Source organism: Myotis daubentonii, chromosome 2 (genome assembly GCF_963259705.1).
Source record: "Myotis daubentonii chromosome 2, mMyoDau2.1, whole genome shotgun sequence".
In the NCBI taxonomy this organism is placed as follows: Eukaryota; Metazoa; Chordata; class Mammalia; order Chiroptera; family Vespertilionidae; genus Myotis; species Myotis daubentonii.
Genome location: NC_081841.1, coordinates 87317557 through 87332644, shown reverse-complemented (window position 1 = coordinate 87332644; position 15088 = coordinate 87317557). Strand labels below are relative to the sequence as shown.

At 38.5% G+C, this 15088-nt stretch overlaps 1 protein-coding gene across 6 annotated transcripts in view; it reads left to right on the top strand.

Moving 5' to 3' along the window:
* Positions 1-15088, top strand: part of ATP2B1 (ATPase plasma membrane Ca2+ transporting 1) — a 138377-nt gene that overhangs the window by 63397 nt on the left and 59892 nt on the right. For all 6 annotated transcript variants that reach the window (XM_059683763.1, XM_059683760.1, XM_059683765.1 and 3 more), the window contains exon 2: positions 11228-11650. In XM_059683763.1, coding sequence (XP_059539746.1) covers positions 11443-11650 — 208 coding nt within the window. In that variant the 5' untranslated portion in view covers positions 11228-11442. The remainder of the gene's footprint in view (positions 1-11227; positions 11651-15088) is intronic.

Here is a 15088-nt window from a genome sequence, read left to right as displayed (position 1 = left end):
AAGGAAGTTGAATTAATTTGTTGTTGTTGTTAATCCTCACCCGAGGATATTTTTTTCCATTGATTTTTTAGAAAGTGGAAGGGAGGGAGAGGGAGAGAGAGAGAGGAAGGAAGGGAGGGAGGGAGGCAGGTACAGAAACACCAATGTGAGAGAGACACATCAATTGGTTGCCTCCTGTACTCTGCCCCAACCCAGCTGGGGAAGAACCTGCAACCCAGGTACTTGCCTGGATCAGTAACCAAACCCATGATGACTCTTTGGTTCTCTGGCTGATGCTCTTTCACTGAGCAACACTGGCCAGGGTGGAAGTTGAATTGATTTTTATGTTGAAAGAAACTAATAAAATGGAGATTTCTTGAGTGTTCTTTTTTAAAATGCTGCAGTCAGAAACTATTTTTTAGCAGTTGGTCCATCAAATCGTACATCCAACAGCTAGGGTGTTGGTATTTATTTGAAGTCCAATGCCAGCTATTTCCCTGATTGTAAGCCCCCTTAAAACCTATCCACTGTTAGGATTTATCCCATGACTTAAATGTTCATCTTTTGCTCTTCTTTTTAATGATTTGTGAGTATTTAATGCTTGCTTTCTTTTATTACAAGCATCTGTATTCTTTTTGGAAGCAGATGATTATGAGTGGTTTTAATGGCTATAACATGAGCAGTTGCATGTGATCTCCAATATCCCTTTTAGCTGTTAAATTCTTTGATTCTTTCTTTTGTAACCTTTTTTTTTTTTAACAGAATGATGGATTTTTAAAAATTTATTTATGTTTAATATTTTATTTTGATTTAGAAACTTATATATATATATACACTGAGTGGCCAGATTATTATGACCACCTGATGTTTGTTGGCAAATTAGCCGTACACTGCATTGTATGGGATATGAAAACTGAAGGCCTGTTTGAACACCTTTTCTGTCTGCAGTTACCAAGATAAAACGTCTCCAATTTGCACAGGAACACAAGGATTGGACAGTCAAGCATTGGAAAAGAGTCACGTGGTCCGATGAATCACGTTTCCAGTTGCATCATGCAGATGGCAGAGTGAGAATTTGGTGGAAACAGCATGAAAGCATGAACCTCACATGCATGAGTACAACCCTTCAAGCTGGTGGGGGCAATGTTATGGTTTGGGGCATGTTTTCCTGCCATGATTTAGGCCCTTTAATTCGTGTGGAACAACGTCTGAATAGCACAACATACCTAAGTATCATTGCTGATCAAGTTCATCCTGTCATGTTGATGACATTTCCCAATGGAGATGGCTTCTTCCAACAAGACAATGCGCCATGCCACAGTGCCCGTATTGTGCAGGAGTGGTTTCAAGAACATGAGGGAGACTTTACCTTGCTTAGGTGGCCCCCACAATCACCAGATCTCAATCCAATTGAGCATTTGTTAAAAGAGCCATCAGGCAGCTGGTTCCACAACCATCAAATCTCACAGAACTGGACAGTGCTATTCATCAGGCATGGTGTCAGATTCCTCGCATCACCTTTCAACATCTCATGGAGTCAATGCCAAGAAGAATCGCCGCAGTATTGAAGGCAAAAGGTGGCCCAACGAATTACTGATGGGGTGGTCATAATAATCTGGCCACTCATAATAATAATAATAATAAATATATATATATATATGTATGTGTATATATGTATGTATGTATGTCACTTTTAAAGGCTGTTAAATCGCGTTGTTTACCCATATCTTCAGAAAAAAATCACTTCTGTCATGGTAAACAACCTGCTTCCCTATTTATAATGGTCTGGCCCTCTAGCAACTTCAGCGCAAAATTATAGCTAATTTGCCTACAAACGTCAGGTGGTCATAATAATCTGACCACTCAGTGTGTGTGTGTGTGTGTGTGTGTATTGATTTCAGAGAGGAAGGATAGAGAGAGAGAGAGAGAGAGAGAGAGAGAGAGAGAGAGAGAGAGAGAGAGAAAGAAACAGAAACATCAATGATGAGAAAATCATTGGTCAGCTGACACCTCCTGCACGCCCCCAACTGGGGATTGAGCCTGCAACCCAGGCATGTGCCCTTGACTGGAATCAAACCCTCAACCCTTCAGTCCGCAGGCCAATGCTCTATCCACTGAGCCAAGCCGGCTAGGGCTAGAGGATCTTTTAAAAAACACACCCGGATCTATAATTTGTGTTCCTATGAAACCAGCCATGGATTAAGAAATTTTGTAAATATCAATTTAAAAATTTTTACTGAAAAAAAAATAAAGTAAAAAAAATAAAAAATTTTACTGAAACATGTAATAATAGATCTAGTAAATAGAAAATTGGCTTAACACTTAAATAAAAATCCAAGACTTTTTATTGAGCTGTTTCTGTTTGCATGTCGTAAAAGAACTGTTTGAATTTTCTTGGGAAAGAATATATGAAATCAAAAGTAACTTCATACACTGAAGTAGTTATAAAATCTATAAGCATTAGAAAATTGAGTAAAATTTGAGCCTACAACTTTTTGTGTTTTCAATTTTCATTCTGAATTGGGAGTGATTTGAAAAAAATCAGTATTACTTGAGAATGTTTAGTCGACTCAGAGAACATTTTAAGAGACTAATGAAAGTTTAAATGAAAGGATTGGTGTCTAATAAGTAAGTTACTTTTGATTTATATCCAGTTTGTCTAAATTTAGGGTTGAAATTAATCAAATGACTTTCCTAAGCTTATGACCACAATTGCTAGGTCTTTAAGTTAGATGGCATATTTCAATCTTACATTCAAAAAAGAATAACTTTTCTTGTCTGGGGTATTTTGTTTCTGAAGTAATCTTACCTGAAAGAGAAACAAGATCGATGGAGAATGAGGTGCTAAACAGGAGGTCAGTTGTATACATGTATAAAGTATGCTTACTGCAGGTTTGGACCAACGGTGTTACCTTTTAAAATAGGAATGGATGTTTTTTAAAGATTAAAATCGTCACAAAAAGGGCATGGACTGTCAGGCGTTAGCACTCTTCCATACATTCATTTAGTATCTTGCTTGATCAACTGTTTAGGGATAGGGAGTTCTCACAGACTGAGGGATTCTGTTAATCAGCAGTCTCCAGAGAACAAAACCAATAGGAAATATACATACTAGCATGCCAGTGATTTATTATGAGGAATTGGCTCAGGCAGTTATGGAGGCTGAGAAGTCCCAGTATCTATCTGTCTGCCTGCCAACTGCAGACTCAAGACCTAGAAAAGCCAGTAGTTGAGTTCAGTCCAAGTCTGCATGCCTGAGAACCAGGGAACCCATGGTGTAATTTCCAGTCTGAGGGCAGGAGATGGATGTCTCAGTTCCAGCTTTCAGAGAGAATGGGTGTGAAATCCCTTTCTTGTTATTCTTTGTAGGCCCTCAATGGATGGAATGATGCCCACTCACATTGGAGTGGGCAACCTGCTTTACTTAGTCTACCTGGTCGAATGCTAATCTCATACAGAAACATCCTTACAGATACTACCTGAAATAATGTACTAGTATAGCGAGATATCTGGGCACCCCTAATCCAGCCACATTGACTTAAAATTAACTGATATAGACCCATTCCAATTTTGGATAACTTGTTACAGAGTTCTGCCTTACCCAAAATCTACCTCTCTGTAACTTTCATTTCATTCTACTTGTGCCCTCCAGTACGCCACAGAATATATCCAGTCACGTTTATACACTATAAAATTTCAAATGTTTGAGGATAGCTACCATAAGTCATATTCCTCCCCTAGACTAAATTCCTTCTGGTTCTTCAATGGACTGCTTTTCTGATTCTTCAACATTTTCCTTATTAATTACTTCACAGAATTTGTTTCATGGTAATTCAGACCTGACCAATGAAAAGTTTAGTGGGCCTGTTATCTGTAATACAAATTAAACTTGGTGTCTCTCTCCCTAACTGGTTTGGCTCAGTGGATAGAGTGTCCCACATCCCTACCCGGTCCTGTCCTCCTTTGGTTGTGTTTAGTGTCACAAATTGCCAGCTTTGTTTCTCTTCATTTCTCCATTTAAAAAGGCAACCATGGCCGAATTGGTTTGGCTCAGTCCGATAGAGCATCGGCCTGCGGACTGAGGGGTCCGGGTTCGATTCCAGTCAAGGGCATGTACCTTGGTTGCGGGCACATCCCCAGTAGGGGGCGTGCAGGAGGCAGCTGATCGATCTCTCTCATCGATGTTTCTAACTCTCTATCCCTCTCCTTTCCCTTCTGTAAAAAATCAATAGAATATATTTTTTAAAAAAGGCAACCATGGCTCTAGCCAGTTTTGCTCAGTGGTTAGAGTGTTAGTTAGCCTGTGGACTGAAGGGTCCCGGGTTTGATTCCGATCAAGGGCTCATGCCCGGGTTGGGGGCTCGATCCCCAGTGGGGGCCATGCAGGAGGCAGCCAATCAATGATTCACTCTCATCATTGATGTTTCTTCTCTCTCTCTCTCTCTCTCTCTCTCTCTCTCTCTCTCTCTCTCTCTTTCTCTCTTTCTCTCTTTTCCTCTCTCCCTTCCTCTCTGAAATCAATAAAAATATATATTGAAAAGCAAAAAAGTTGGTGTCTCTTCTTTATTCATCAGTCTCTCTCCCTCCTCTTCCTCTCTGAAATCAATATATTGAGAGAGAGAAACATCAATGATGAGAATCATTGACCTGGTGCTTCCTGCTTGCCCCCCACTGGGATTGAGCCCAGAACTGGGCATGTGCCCTGACTGGGATTCAAACTGTGACCTCTTGGTTCATAGGTTGATGCTAAACCACTGAGCCATACTGGCTGGGCTATTAGTCTTTTTGATATATTCAGTCACCCTATGTTTTATCTGCATAGCAGAGCTTCATTTATATTAGACTATCATCCAGATTCTCTTTTCCTCTAGGTTTAGAAATATTTCTGTAAACATTCCTCATCTGAAATGCCTGGGGAATCCCCCTTATGGGAGGGGTATTCTCTATAGAATGTATCCGCCAACATTCTTAAATAACAAACAAAAAAAGATAACATGTACTTAACCATTCACTGTGTGCCAGGCTAAGTTCAAATAGTTTTACATATATATATTAACACATTTAATGAGGTATGTATTTGCTGTTATTGTGTTTGTATTTTATAGATGAACCTGTAACATATTAGTTGTCTTTGTACAAGGCAAAGTAGAATAGGTCTGTTATCTTCCTTTGTTAATTGTTAGAATCTTGTCATTACTGCCCAAAACAGCTTTGGGGATGGGTAAGGAAAGCACTTACATCCTGTTAATTAACACTGAGGTGATGTATACTGAGCTTTGAGCAAAATGAACCTTTGTCTTTGAATATATACTGTTTGTTTTTTATATGTCATAGTTCTACAGTTATGTTTTTATATGTTTGGAGTTAAATTGAGAAATCATACTTTGTACCAATTAAGTTTAGCCTCTTGTTGTCACCTTTCTTTCTGGATGCAATTCTGTCATTTGACATATTTGCTGACTTACCTAGCTTCAAGTCATCTACATATTGGAGAAGTATAACTTCTTTGTTTTCAAGTCACTAAAGTTAGAACAGTCAAGAATTAGGAACCCAATGGTGCATTTAAAAACCACCTTCCAGGTTGTTCCTTAGTTATATTAGCATATATTTCCTACCTTGCCTGCAGGAATCTCGTTACTATGTAGTATTAATAATCATTTTTAGAGCTCCATGTTTCTAATCATAATTTTAACTGTTTCTTAATTTTAGTTTTTCTAATGTTACTTTGTTGTTGTATCATTGCTGAGTCTAGATAATGTCCATACATCCAGTCAGTGATCTAGAAGTCAAGTGACCTTTTGAGTTGAAGAGGAAATTGAAATTGTATTGTTTGACAAAGTTGTCTTTTTGTGAGCCCCACTCATTACTAGGACCTCACAATCATCCTTTTGTCTTCTTTTGTGGCCTTGTCCATTCACTGTAAAGCTTATGTGTCAGTTGGAATCTACCTTATTCTTCCTTTTTGAAGATTGTAACTATTTTTGACTAACTCTAGTCTTAAATCACCTCTGTTTCTTACCATCATCCCTCAGGACTGCCAACAGTGGTTTGGTCACAGATGTCATCTAGGGATTCTGGGATAAGGTATGTAGTCCAAGAGGGCTATGAGTGCCGGGGTCCAACCCCAGCAGGTCCAGGGGTCCCCAAAGGTGTAGACGGAGTCGGCGAAGAAGGAATGACACGGAGACAGCGTTCAGTTGATCAGCAGCCTAGCCAGGATCTCCAGCCAAGTTCTGGTCTGGATCTCCAGAGAGGTTCTGTGTCCATGTTCTCTTGCTAGGTTCTCCAGCCAGGTTCAGTCACCAGGTTCTAGTCAGGCTCTCTTGCCAACCTCTGCAGTCAGGTTCAGTCCAGGATCCCTTGCCATGCTCTCTCGCCAGGCTCCGCCTCCAGGCTCCGAGGCCAGTCCCTGTCCAGGATCCTCCAGCATGCTCTCGCCAGTGAAGTTCTTCTGTCTCTAGAGAACATTCTGTGTAGGTTCTGTGCCTAGGCTCTGCCTCTCTTGGTCCTGTCTTCCAAGCCCTGTGACTTGCTGTCTTGTTACATCTGTATTTATACCAGTTCATTTTAATCCTGTCAATCTCTATTACAAAGGTTAGGGCGTTTCTTATCTCCATTCCAGGGAGTAAAGATTATGTAGTTTAAGCATGATTGTTCGTAGTTAAAGTGATTAATTACCCGCCTGGCACTTAGTTGAGGGGTTTTATTCCCTCCCTAACTTCAGGGGAAAATCCCTACTTGGGGATTCAACCTTTCTGGGAGAGGTGACCTTGGTTAAAACACAGCACCAAGAAGGTGAGCAAACATATTAAGAACCGTATGCCATATATGCCAGGTCCCTTGAAACAGCAAGGATGGACCGGCTCCCGGCATATGAGAAGTAGTTGTGTGTTTTCTATAAAATCCCCATCTTTTGGGGCCTCAGCTACATAACATTTCTTAAACTTTTCAAATGGAAGATTAGAATCTTTCATTAAACAAAGAGAAGCAAAAAAGATAGTGTAGCTTACAAGTAAAAGGCCAAACTTTTTTGTTGTCCTTAGCATTTTTGTCAGTCCACTACTTAGGTGAATGGAAGAATGAAGAGTAGGTAGAGAGGAAAATAGAGGATGGAAGAGGCTATAGACAATCTAGAAATATTTCGACTACACCCTGTTATATAATTGGTAGGTAATTTGTAATTTAAATAGCCACTTTTGGAAAGTGGCTCGTTTGCATTTGGTGCTTTTTCTGGACTTCCCATTTTTAAAAATATATTTTATTGATTTTTTAACAGAGAGGAAGGGAGAGGGATAGAGAGTTAGAAACATTGATGAGAAAAACATCCATCAGCTGCCTCCTGCACACCCCACACTGGGCATGTGCCTGCAGTGGAGGTACATACCCTTGACCGGAATCAAACCTGGGACTCTTCAGTCCGCAGGCCGAAGCTCTATCCACTGAGCCAAACCAGTTAGGGCATCCCTTTCTTTAAACAGTGGTAATCATGTACTTATTAAAGCTCTATGGGTTGGAAAGTGATAGAAAACCCATCTCTAAAAAGGACAAATTACTGAAAAGATCAGGGATAGGACAGACTTTAGGCATTGATTTTCCAAGGGCTCAAGTGAACCAGCACTGATAGGCACATTTCTGCCCTTTCATCCCCTGTAGCGCCTCTCGTTGCAGAGGCCTTTTACTTCTCAGATTTAACTTCGGTAAGAAGAAACAAGTCTCCCCTAGAGTCACAGCAGAGCTCTCGTTGCCACTTAATGGCCCTGTAGTCACATCCTCATTTTTGAACCAGGAGATGTCTGGATATGGGAGAGCTGGGAATGGCAGATCTCTAAACAAGAAATGGGGCTACTGCTGAAAAATGGGGGAGGGAGGGTAATGCTGAGGTGGCAAATAACTACTTATAATGCCTATTAAATTCTGATTTTATTATATAAATGGGCACATTCGGCATTATTTGACTGTTTTTTGACCAACAAAAACTTCCATTTCAACCTAATAAATGTGAAGACTTAAAGTGGAGACAGTGTGGTAGAAGGGGCATACATAGCTTTTGAGGTATAAATAGAGATTCAGATCCTAGCTCTATTAAGTATTAGCTCTTTTATGTTGAGAAATTTATCCTTATTGTTGAGAAAGTTAAAGGCACCCAATAAATAACACCCTTTTCTCCTGCTTGAATTCTGTCAAGAGAAAAGATGAAGATTGACACATTGGAATAAAAAGATTAGTTTTATTACTGACCAAAGCTGAAATGAAGGACTTCGTTTTTGTGTGACAACAGTGAGGCTCTAATATTGAACCCAGATCTAAACAGTTATTCATCCCCAACCCAGGCACTTGGAACAATAGGTTTTTAAATCTCCCCTTAATAACTCAGACCAGAATGCATGAGTCCTGCAGACATCTGGTTCCCAAAAGGAGGCTGAGAGAGAAAGAAGTTACATATGTCAAGTTGCTCTCTGAAAATCTCTAGGTAGGCAGCTCATGTTACCGCAGTGGTAATTGGTGGAGTCCCAGGCTAGAAAATGTTGAGGAAATTTCCTCTTTGTGGAAACCAGAGGAGTGATTACATACATGCCCTCAACACACAAATTTATGAATCTTAATTATTTTATCTCTAAATAAATAATAAGTTTAATGTAGGGTTGGTGTGATGTTCAGATGCCAACAAATTTTGGTTGTAAAAACTCAGGGAGATTATCAAATAACCACCCTCTCCAGTTTTTGAAATTGGGTTATTAGAATAATTGATGTGTGAGTAGGAGGAAACCCATTTTGCCTAGGAGATAAGTAAAATTGGTAATAATTGGGCAAGGATAAGGGCTTATGAAATGGGAGGAAGCAGCCAATGGAAGAAAATGTCTTACAGAATCCATAACTATCATATGCTTGCAAATTAAACCCAAGGCAGGCAAAGTGTGTTTCATCAGCCATCCTCATCCAGCTGGTATGAATTCAAAGTTTTTAGCCCAATCTCCAGTCCAGCGGTTTTCACAGTGTGCTTCCTGGACTAATAGTGTCTGTATCACCTGAGAATTTGTTAGAAAAGCAAATTATGGAGCCTGTCCTAATCCTTCTGAAACTAAAACTCTGGAGGTGTGGGGCCCAGCGATCTGTATTTTGATAAGCTCTCTAGGTGACTTTGATGGATACCATGATTTGCAAATATCCCCATAACAACAGATGAAAATTGATTGCATTTACCAGTAATATTTTCTAGTTCCTAATGAGATGTATTTAACGGGATGTGAGGTTGAATAGGTTAAAATGGGCATGAGCAATAGGACTGTATTTTCATCCTATGGGTTGATGTCTATTTAAAAAACAAAATGTAAAGCAGAATGCAAAAGGAATTGCATATAGAAGATATTAGAAGGAGAGAGAACCTGAGGGATAATGATTATAATTTGTGTAGAGGGACAGAAGAGGGACAAAGGAAGGGTTAACCAAGCTCAGTGACTGACTGAATCTGGAGTGGATTGAATCAAATATGATTTAAAATCTCAACCCTAGGTAATTAGGATAATGGTGGGAGGGACTCGCTAATGTGTGAATAAAGTGAATCATTGTTGGGCATGTTAACTTTTAAGTGATTGTTTAAAGAACACAGATGGAGAGAGAAGGGTTGAGAGCTCATCTTTAAGTTGTATAAAGTAAGAGGAGAACTTGAAAGTGTTTTGAAGACAATTAATGCATCCATTCTTTCCTCAAATGTTGAATGTCTGCCATGTGCCTGGCACAGTTCTAGGTTCTCGGGATAAAGTAATAACAGACAAACCCTGCCTTCAGAGCTAAGACTTTAGATGGAAGAAGAAAACAAAACAAAACAAAAAACAACTGCAACAATAAATAAATTAGATAATTTCAGATAATACTAAGGGCCAACAAAGAAAGTAACAGTAAAGAGTGACTAAGGAATTGAGACTTTCTTTAGATGTTTGGTCAAAGGAAGACTAGAGGTAGTTCCATGTGACAAAAATCATGGTGGGAGACAATTTTAGGAAGCCAAAAGATGGTGGTGTCACAGACTGGCCAAGGAGAATTGCAGGAAAGCATATTAGAGGGTTCATTGTGCTTTTTGCCCTTTCAGGGCAAATTTTGGAGAGAGAGGTCTGTGTATTGGTAAGAAAATGGACTTAGAGATATCCCAGCTCATCCATTTCAGGCATTTGTTAGCTGTGCGGAAATTCCTCTTTCTTTGAAGCTCACTCTTCTTAAAAGAGTAATGAGTAATAAAACCTGGTGGGATTAAATTGTGATGATTAAAATAAGAGTGAATTTAAAACAACTAGCAATTGTGCTTTGAATGTATTACTTAATGATAACTGTTAATAACAGTACTACTGAATGAAACAGCAGTCACGTGAAATGCAGTTGTATTTAGTCATGTGATACACAGTGTTATTTAGAAGTTATACTTTGATCTTTTAGCATGCCAAGTATTTTAAAGGCATGAGATTACAGCTAAAAATAATTTTACCCTAATATATAAAAAGCCAGGGGTGGTCACCATCGAAACAACCGGACAGATGACTGAACAGCAGGCTGTGTGGGGTGACCAGGCTGGCAGGGGGAGCAGTGAGTTACGACCAAATGACTGAACAGCAGTCTGCGTGGGGCGAACAGGCTGGCGGAGGGGGCAGTGAGGGACGACCAAACTACCGAACAGCAGGCTGTGTGGGGTGACCAGGCCAGCAGGGGGGCCAGTGAGAGGCAACCAGGCTGGCGGGGGGTGGGCCAGTTGGGGGTGACCAGACCAACAGGGGAGGAAGTTGGGGGCAATCAGGCTAGCGGGGGGTGGGGGGGGTGGGCACTGAGGGGCAACCAGGCTGGCAGTGGGGGCAGTGAAGGATGACCAAACAACCGAACAGGCTGTGTGGGGCAACCAGGCCGGGGGGCGGGGGGCAGTGAGGGACAACCAGGCCAGTGGTGGGGGGGGGCGGGGGGGCAGTTGGAGGTGAATAGGCTGGCAGGGGGGGCAGTTAGGGGCACCCAGGAAGGCAGGCAGGTGAGCGGTTAGGAGCCAGCGGTCCAGGATTGTGAGAGGGATGTCCCCCGAGGGGTCCCAGATTGGAGAGGGTGAAGGCTAGGCTGAGGAGACCCCCCCGCCCCCCCCCCCCCCCACATGAATTTCATGCACTGGGCCTCTAGTAATTAAATGATAGACTTTTGATTAGCTTACCTGATGACATTTGCTTATATGCACAATATTCTGAGATGGATTTTAGTAACTTGTATTTTCTTCTTACAGATGTGTACATCTCATGATTGATGTGAAGAAACTAGTCATGGGCCAAAGGTCAAGATACTTCTCTGGGAAATGCTGATGCTGCTTTACAAAGTCATACAATGAGTGTTTGGTTTAAGAACGATTTTCATATTTAAAAGATTTCCATCTTGGAAATATATCAAGTGAAAATTAAAATCTTTTGGGAAACATTTTCCTTCTAAAAAATTATACTTGTAATGGGCGACATGGCAAACAACTCTGTTTTATATAGTGGAGTTAAAAACTCTTTGAAGGAAGCTAATCATGATGGAGACTTTGGAATTACGCTCGCAGAGCTGCGGGTTCTCATGGATCTCAGGTCTACCGATGCTTTACGAAAAATACAGGAAAGCTATGGAGATGTCTATGGAATTTGCACCAGGTTGAAAACATCTCCCAATGAAGGTGAGTTTTAGTGCATTTGATTTGAGTTCTTTGTCTGGAGAGTACTGTTTACTTGGCTCATAAATGAACATATTTATATTGTCTTGGCTTTTGTAATGCTTATACCATAATTTCAGTGACATTAAAGGTAGGTTAACTGTTAGATTGGTGCATTTAAATAATTTTAAATCAAGAAATAATGTAAATTACTTAATATATTTTTGGTTGACTGGAGGAAATATTTTGTACTGCTGTACAGACTATTGTTGCTTGTGTATGACAGCTAGATTGTCTATCTCCTTGAGCTAATATATGGAACCAGGCTCGGTAAACCCTCAGGGCATTCAGTAGAAATAAGCCCTGCTCACTATTCTCATTTTGCCAGATGACCTAAAGTAATTGTCACTGCTAATACCTGGCCGAGTTTGTTTTTAACCTAAACTTGAATAATTAGTTCAGATGGTATTAAAGCAAATGGAGAATACATGGTAATTTTTGACAGGGCAGGTGTTTCCTTTGATTAAAAATATTAAACATATTAAACAATCTTGGAAATATGTTTCATTTCTCTATGCTCTAGAAGCCTTTGGTTTCATTAATTTTGACTTATAGTAAGTTTCTTTAGGGAAATCAAAAAAGGAAAAATCATGATTTCCATTACAAGTATAATTTTTTAGAAGGAAAATGTTTCCCAAAAGATTTTAATTTTCACTTGATATATTTCCAAGATGGAAATCTTTTAATCATGAAGACAGTATTATGGTCTTTGAAATGGTTTGAGGAGGATGGTGTTCTATACATTGATCATGTTGAACATAGAATTAATGTCAGGTAGTTTCAAGTTGCAAAAGATGGGGGAGAATACATGAAGATGAATGTTTGGTGGTGACTATATTTTAGTAAGGATGGGAAATTATTAGTGCTTAAACTTAAAGTATATTAGTATATATTTTATTGCAAGCCAATTCTAGAGAAATTATGCAGAAGTCTTTTTCTTAATATTTTCTTCCTAAAACATCTTATGCCATGCTACTACTTGTGATAAAATTTAAATTAATAGCAAAAAGTTATTTCTAAAATTGTTAAAGAATATTAAAATTATTTTTTTAATGTTTATATAATTTATGTGAATTTCTCATTGTTTCAGTGGTGGGTAGTTACTTTGATTTCTCTGAGGTAGCATAATCTTGAGGAAGACAGTATCAGTATTCACACATATCCTAAAAAGATTTTCTGCATCACTTGAAGTATGTTCTTTTTTCTGCAAGACCAGTTAACTTCCAGATTTTCTGGATCTTATCCTCAAGACAGAACCACTAGAAACATGAACTCTTCTTAGTTATTTCTTCAATATACTGTAGCATCTTAAGGTAGCTGGGATTCTTGTTGTTCATATAAATTCAGAGTATCAAGAACAGAACCATAGATATTAACAGATAGTAATTTGACAAAATTTGGAATTCATTATGCAAACCTATTTTGAAATGTTAGCTAACTTTAGATCACCTTAGAGATTTGCACATTAATACACTGTTTTTATTCATTAAGTCAACCATATATACTTTAATTACATTTAATCTAAAACCTAATTGTTGGATGTTTCATAATCACCAAATTAATAGGAGGCATTAGCAGTTTTAAAAAGCCCTCAATATATGTTCACAAAAATGATAATCGAAAATCAGTTTCAAATCTGTATTTAACTGCTTTTCCCCCAAGCATGTCTGTATTCCTCTGCAATTAATTAAAATCCTATCTTCTAATAACTAATTACTCTTCCATGATGTGTTCTCAGACATGATTTTCATTAGTTTGCACTCGAGTTTCTTTTGTGCTATTATTTTTTGCAGTGCTCCTTACATCGATTTTGATGTAATTAGTGAAGTTTATTAAGTTAACTGAAAATGTTGCATCTAGTACATTTTTTAAATTTGGGGAGGGGGTGGTTTAGTACCCCTTTGACAACATTTTGGAAGCTGCAAATAATCTCTGGATAGTGCCACTTAACCCTCAAAATTTCGTGTGCATTGTTACTGCTTTATGCTCTTAAATAAATGTGTGCAATATTTTTTCTTCTTTCATTCTTAGAAAATTCTTGCTCATCTTCCTAGTATTGTGAATTTAATATTTGTTAAAGTTTGTGTGAACTGTTGTCTTCACTGCTTATATATAGTTTGTCCATTTAAATATTGTTTAGAGAATGTGGAAAAGGCCATTTTATGCATTACATTTGCATTTACATTTGTAAGAATTAGAACAGCAGCAGTCTTGACAAGAGTATTATTTCCAAAGTAATAGTTTTAGTTTAATTTGGAAATATTTCACTCCGAAAGCTAATGAACATTTCATCACTGATCAACTAAGCAAATGGTAATAAATGAATCATCAGGGATTATCTGCTATAAGTTTATCTATCCAAGGAAATGGTCTAGTCTAGACACAGGTACTAGAAAAAAATAAAACAATTTTTCGAAGTACATGAATTTTGATTAGGTAAAACTAAAGTTTACCTTTCCCTTTAGTTCTTTGATTCATTAATTTGTTTCTTTTTTTTTTTTTTAAACTACTCTTTTTTTTTTAAAATATATTTTATTGATTTTTTACAGAGAAGAAGGGAGAGGGATAGAGAGTCAGAAACATCGATGAGAGAGACACATAGACCAGCTGCCTCCTGCACACCCCCCACTGGGGATGTGCCTGCAACCAAGGTACATGCCCTTGACCAGAATCGAACCTGGGACCTTTCAGTCCACAGGCCGACGCTCTATCCACTGAGCCAAACCGGTTACGGCCATTAATTTGTTTCTTGACACATTCTTTCATCAAATCTAGGTTGTTAATTGTCATATATTTTTTATCTCTAAAAAAATTTAGTGTTGGCAGTTTTAATTGTAAGATAATTTAAGAGTATAATTAAATTACATCCTAATTTCAGAGGTATTAATAAATTGTAAGAATATGTGCATCTCAGAATTGCTGGAACATTGTATTTATAAGGTATGTTATGTGGCAGGTACTTTTTTTAGGCTCTGAGCACACATTCATTAATAAAACAAAAATTCCCATCTTATTTTTGCATGGGGGAGACAAAATCACAAGACAACTAAATGAAATGTGCAGTGTGATAGTGATAAGTACTTTAGAGAAAAATGAGTGGAGAAGGAAAATCAGATATATTGAGGTTGTCAATATTAGATTGCTAGAAAGTCTGGAAGAGCAACTTAAGACATTTCTTAAAAACCATAACAAAAATGACATATAACACATAACGCTTTTTGTGCCAGATTGGTTGTTAGCACTTACAAATATTAACTCATTTTTTTTCAGCCAAAGAACCCACAACACCAAAAGGTTACATGACTTTATCTAAAGTCTCACATTTCATACGACCAGAGCAGGGATTCAAGCTACAGGGAACATGCTTTTAACTGTTCTGGTGTACTTTCTGTTATAAAAGTT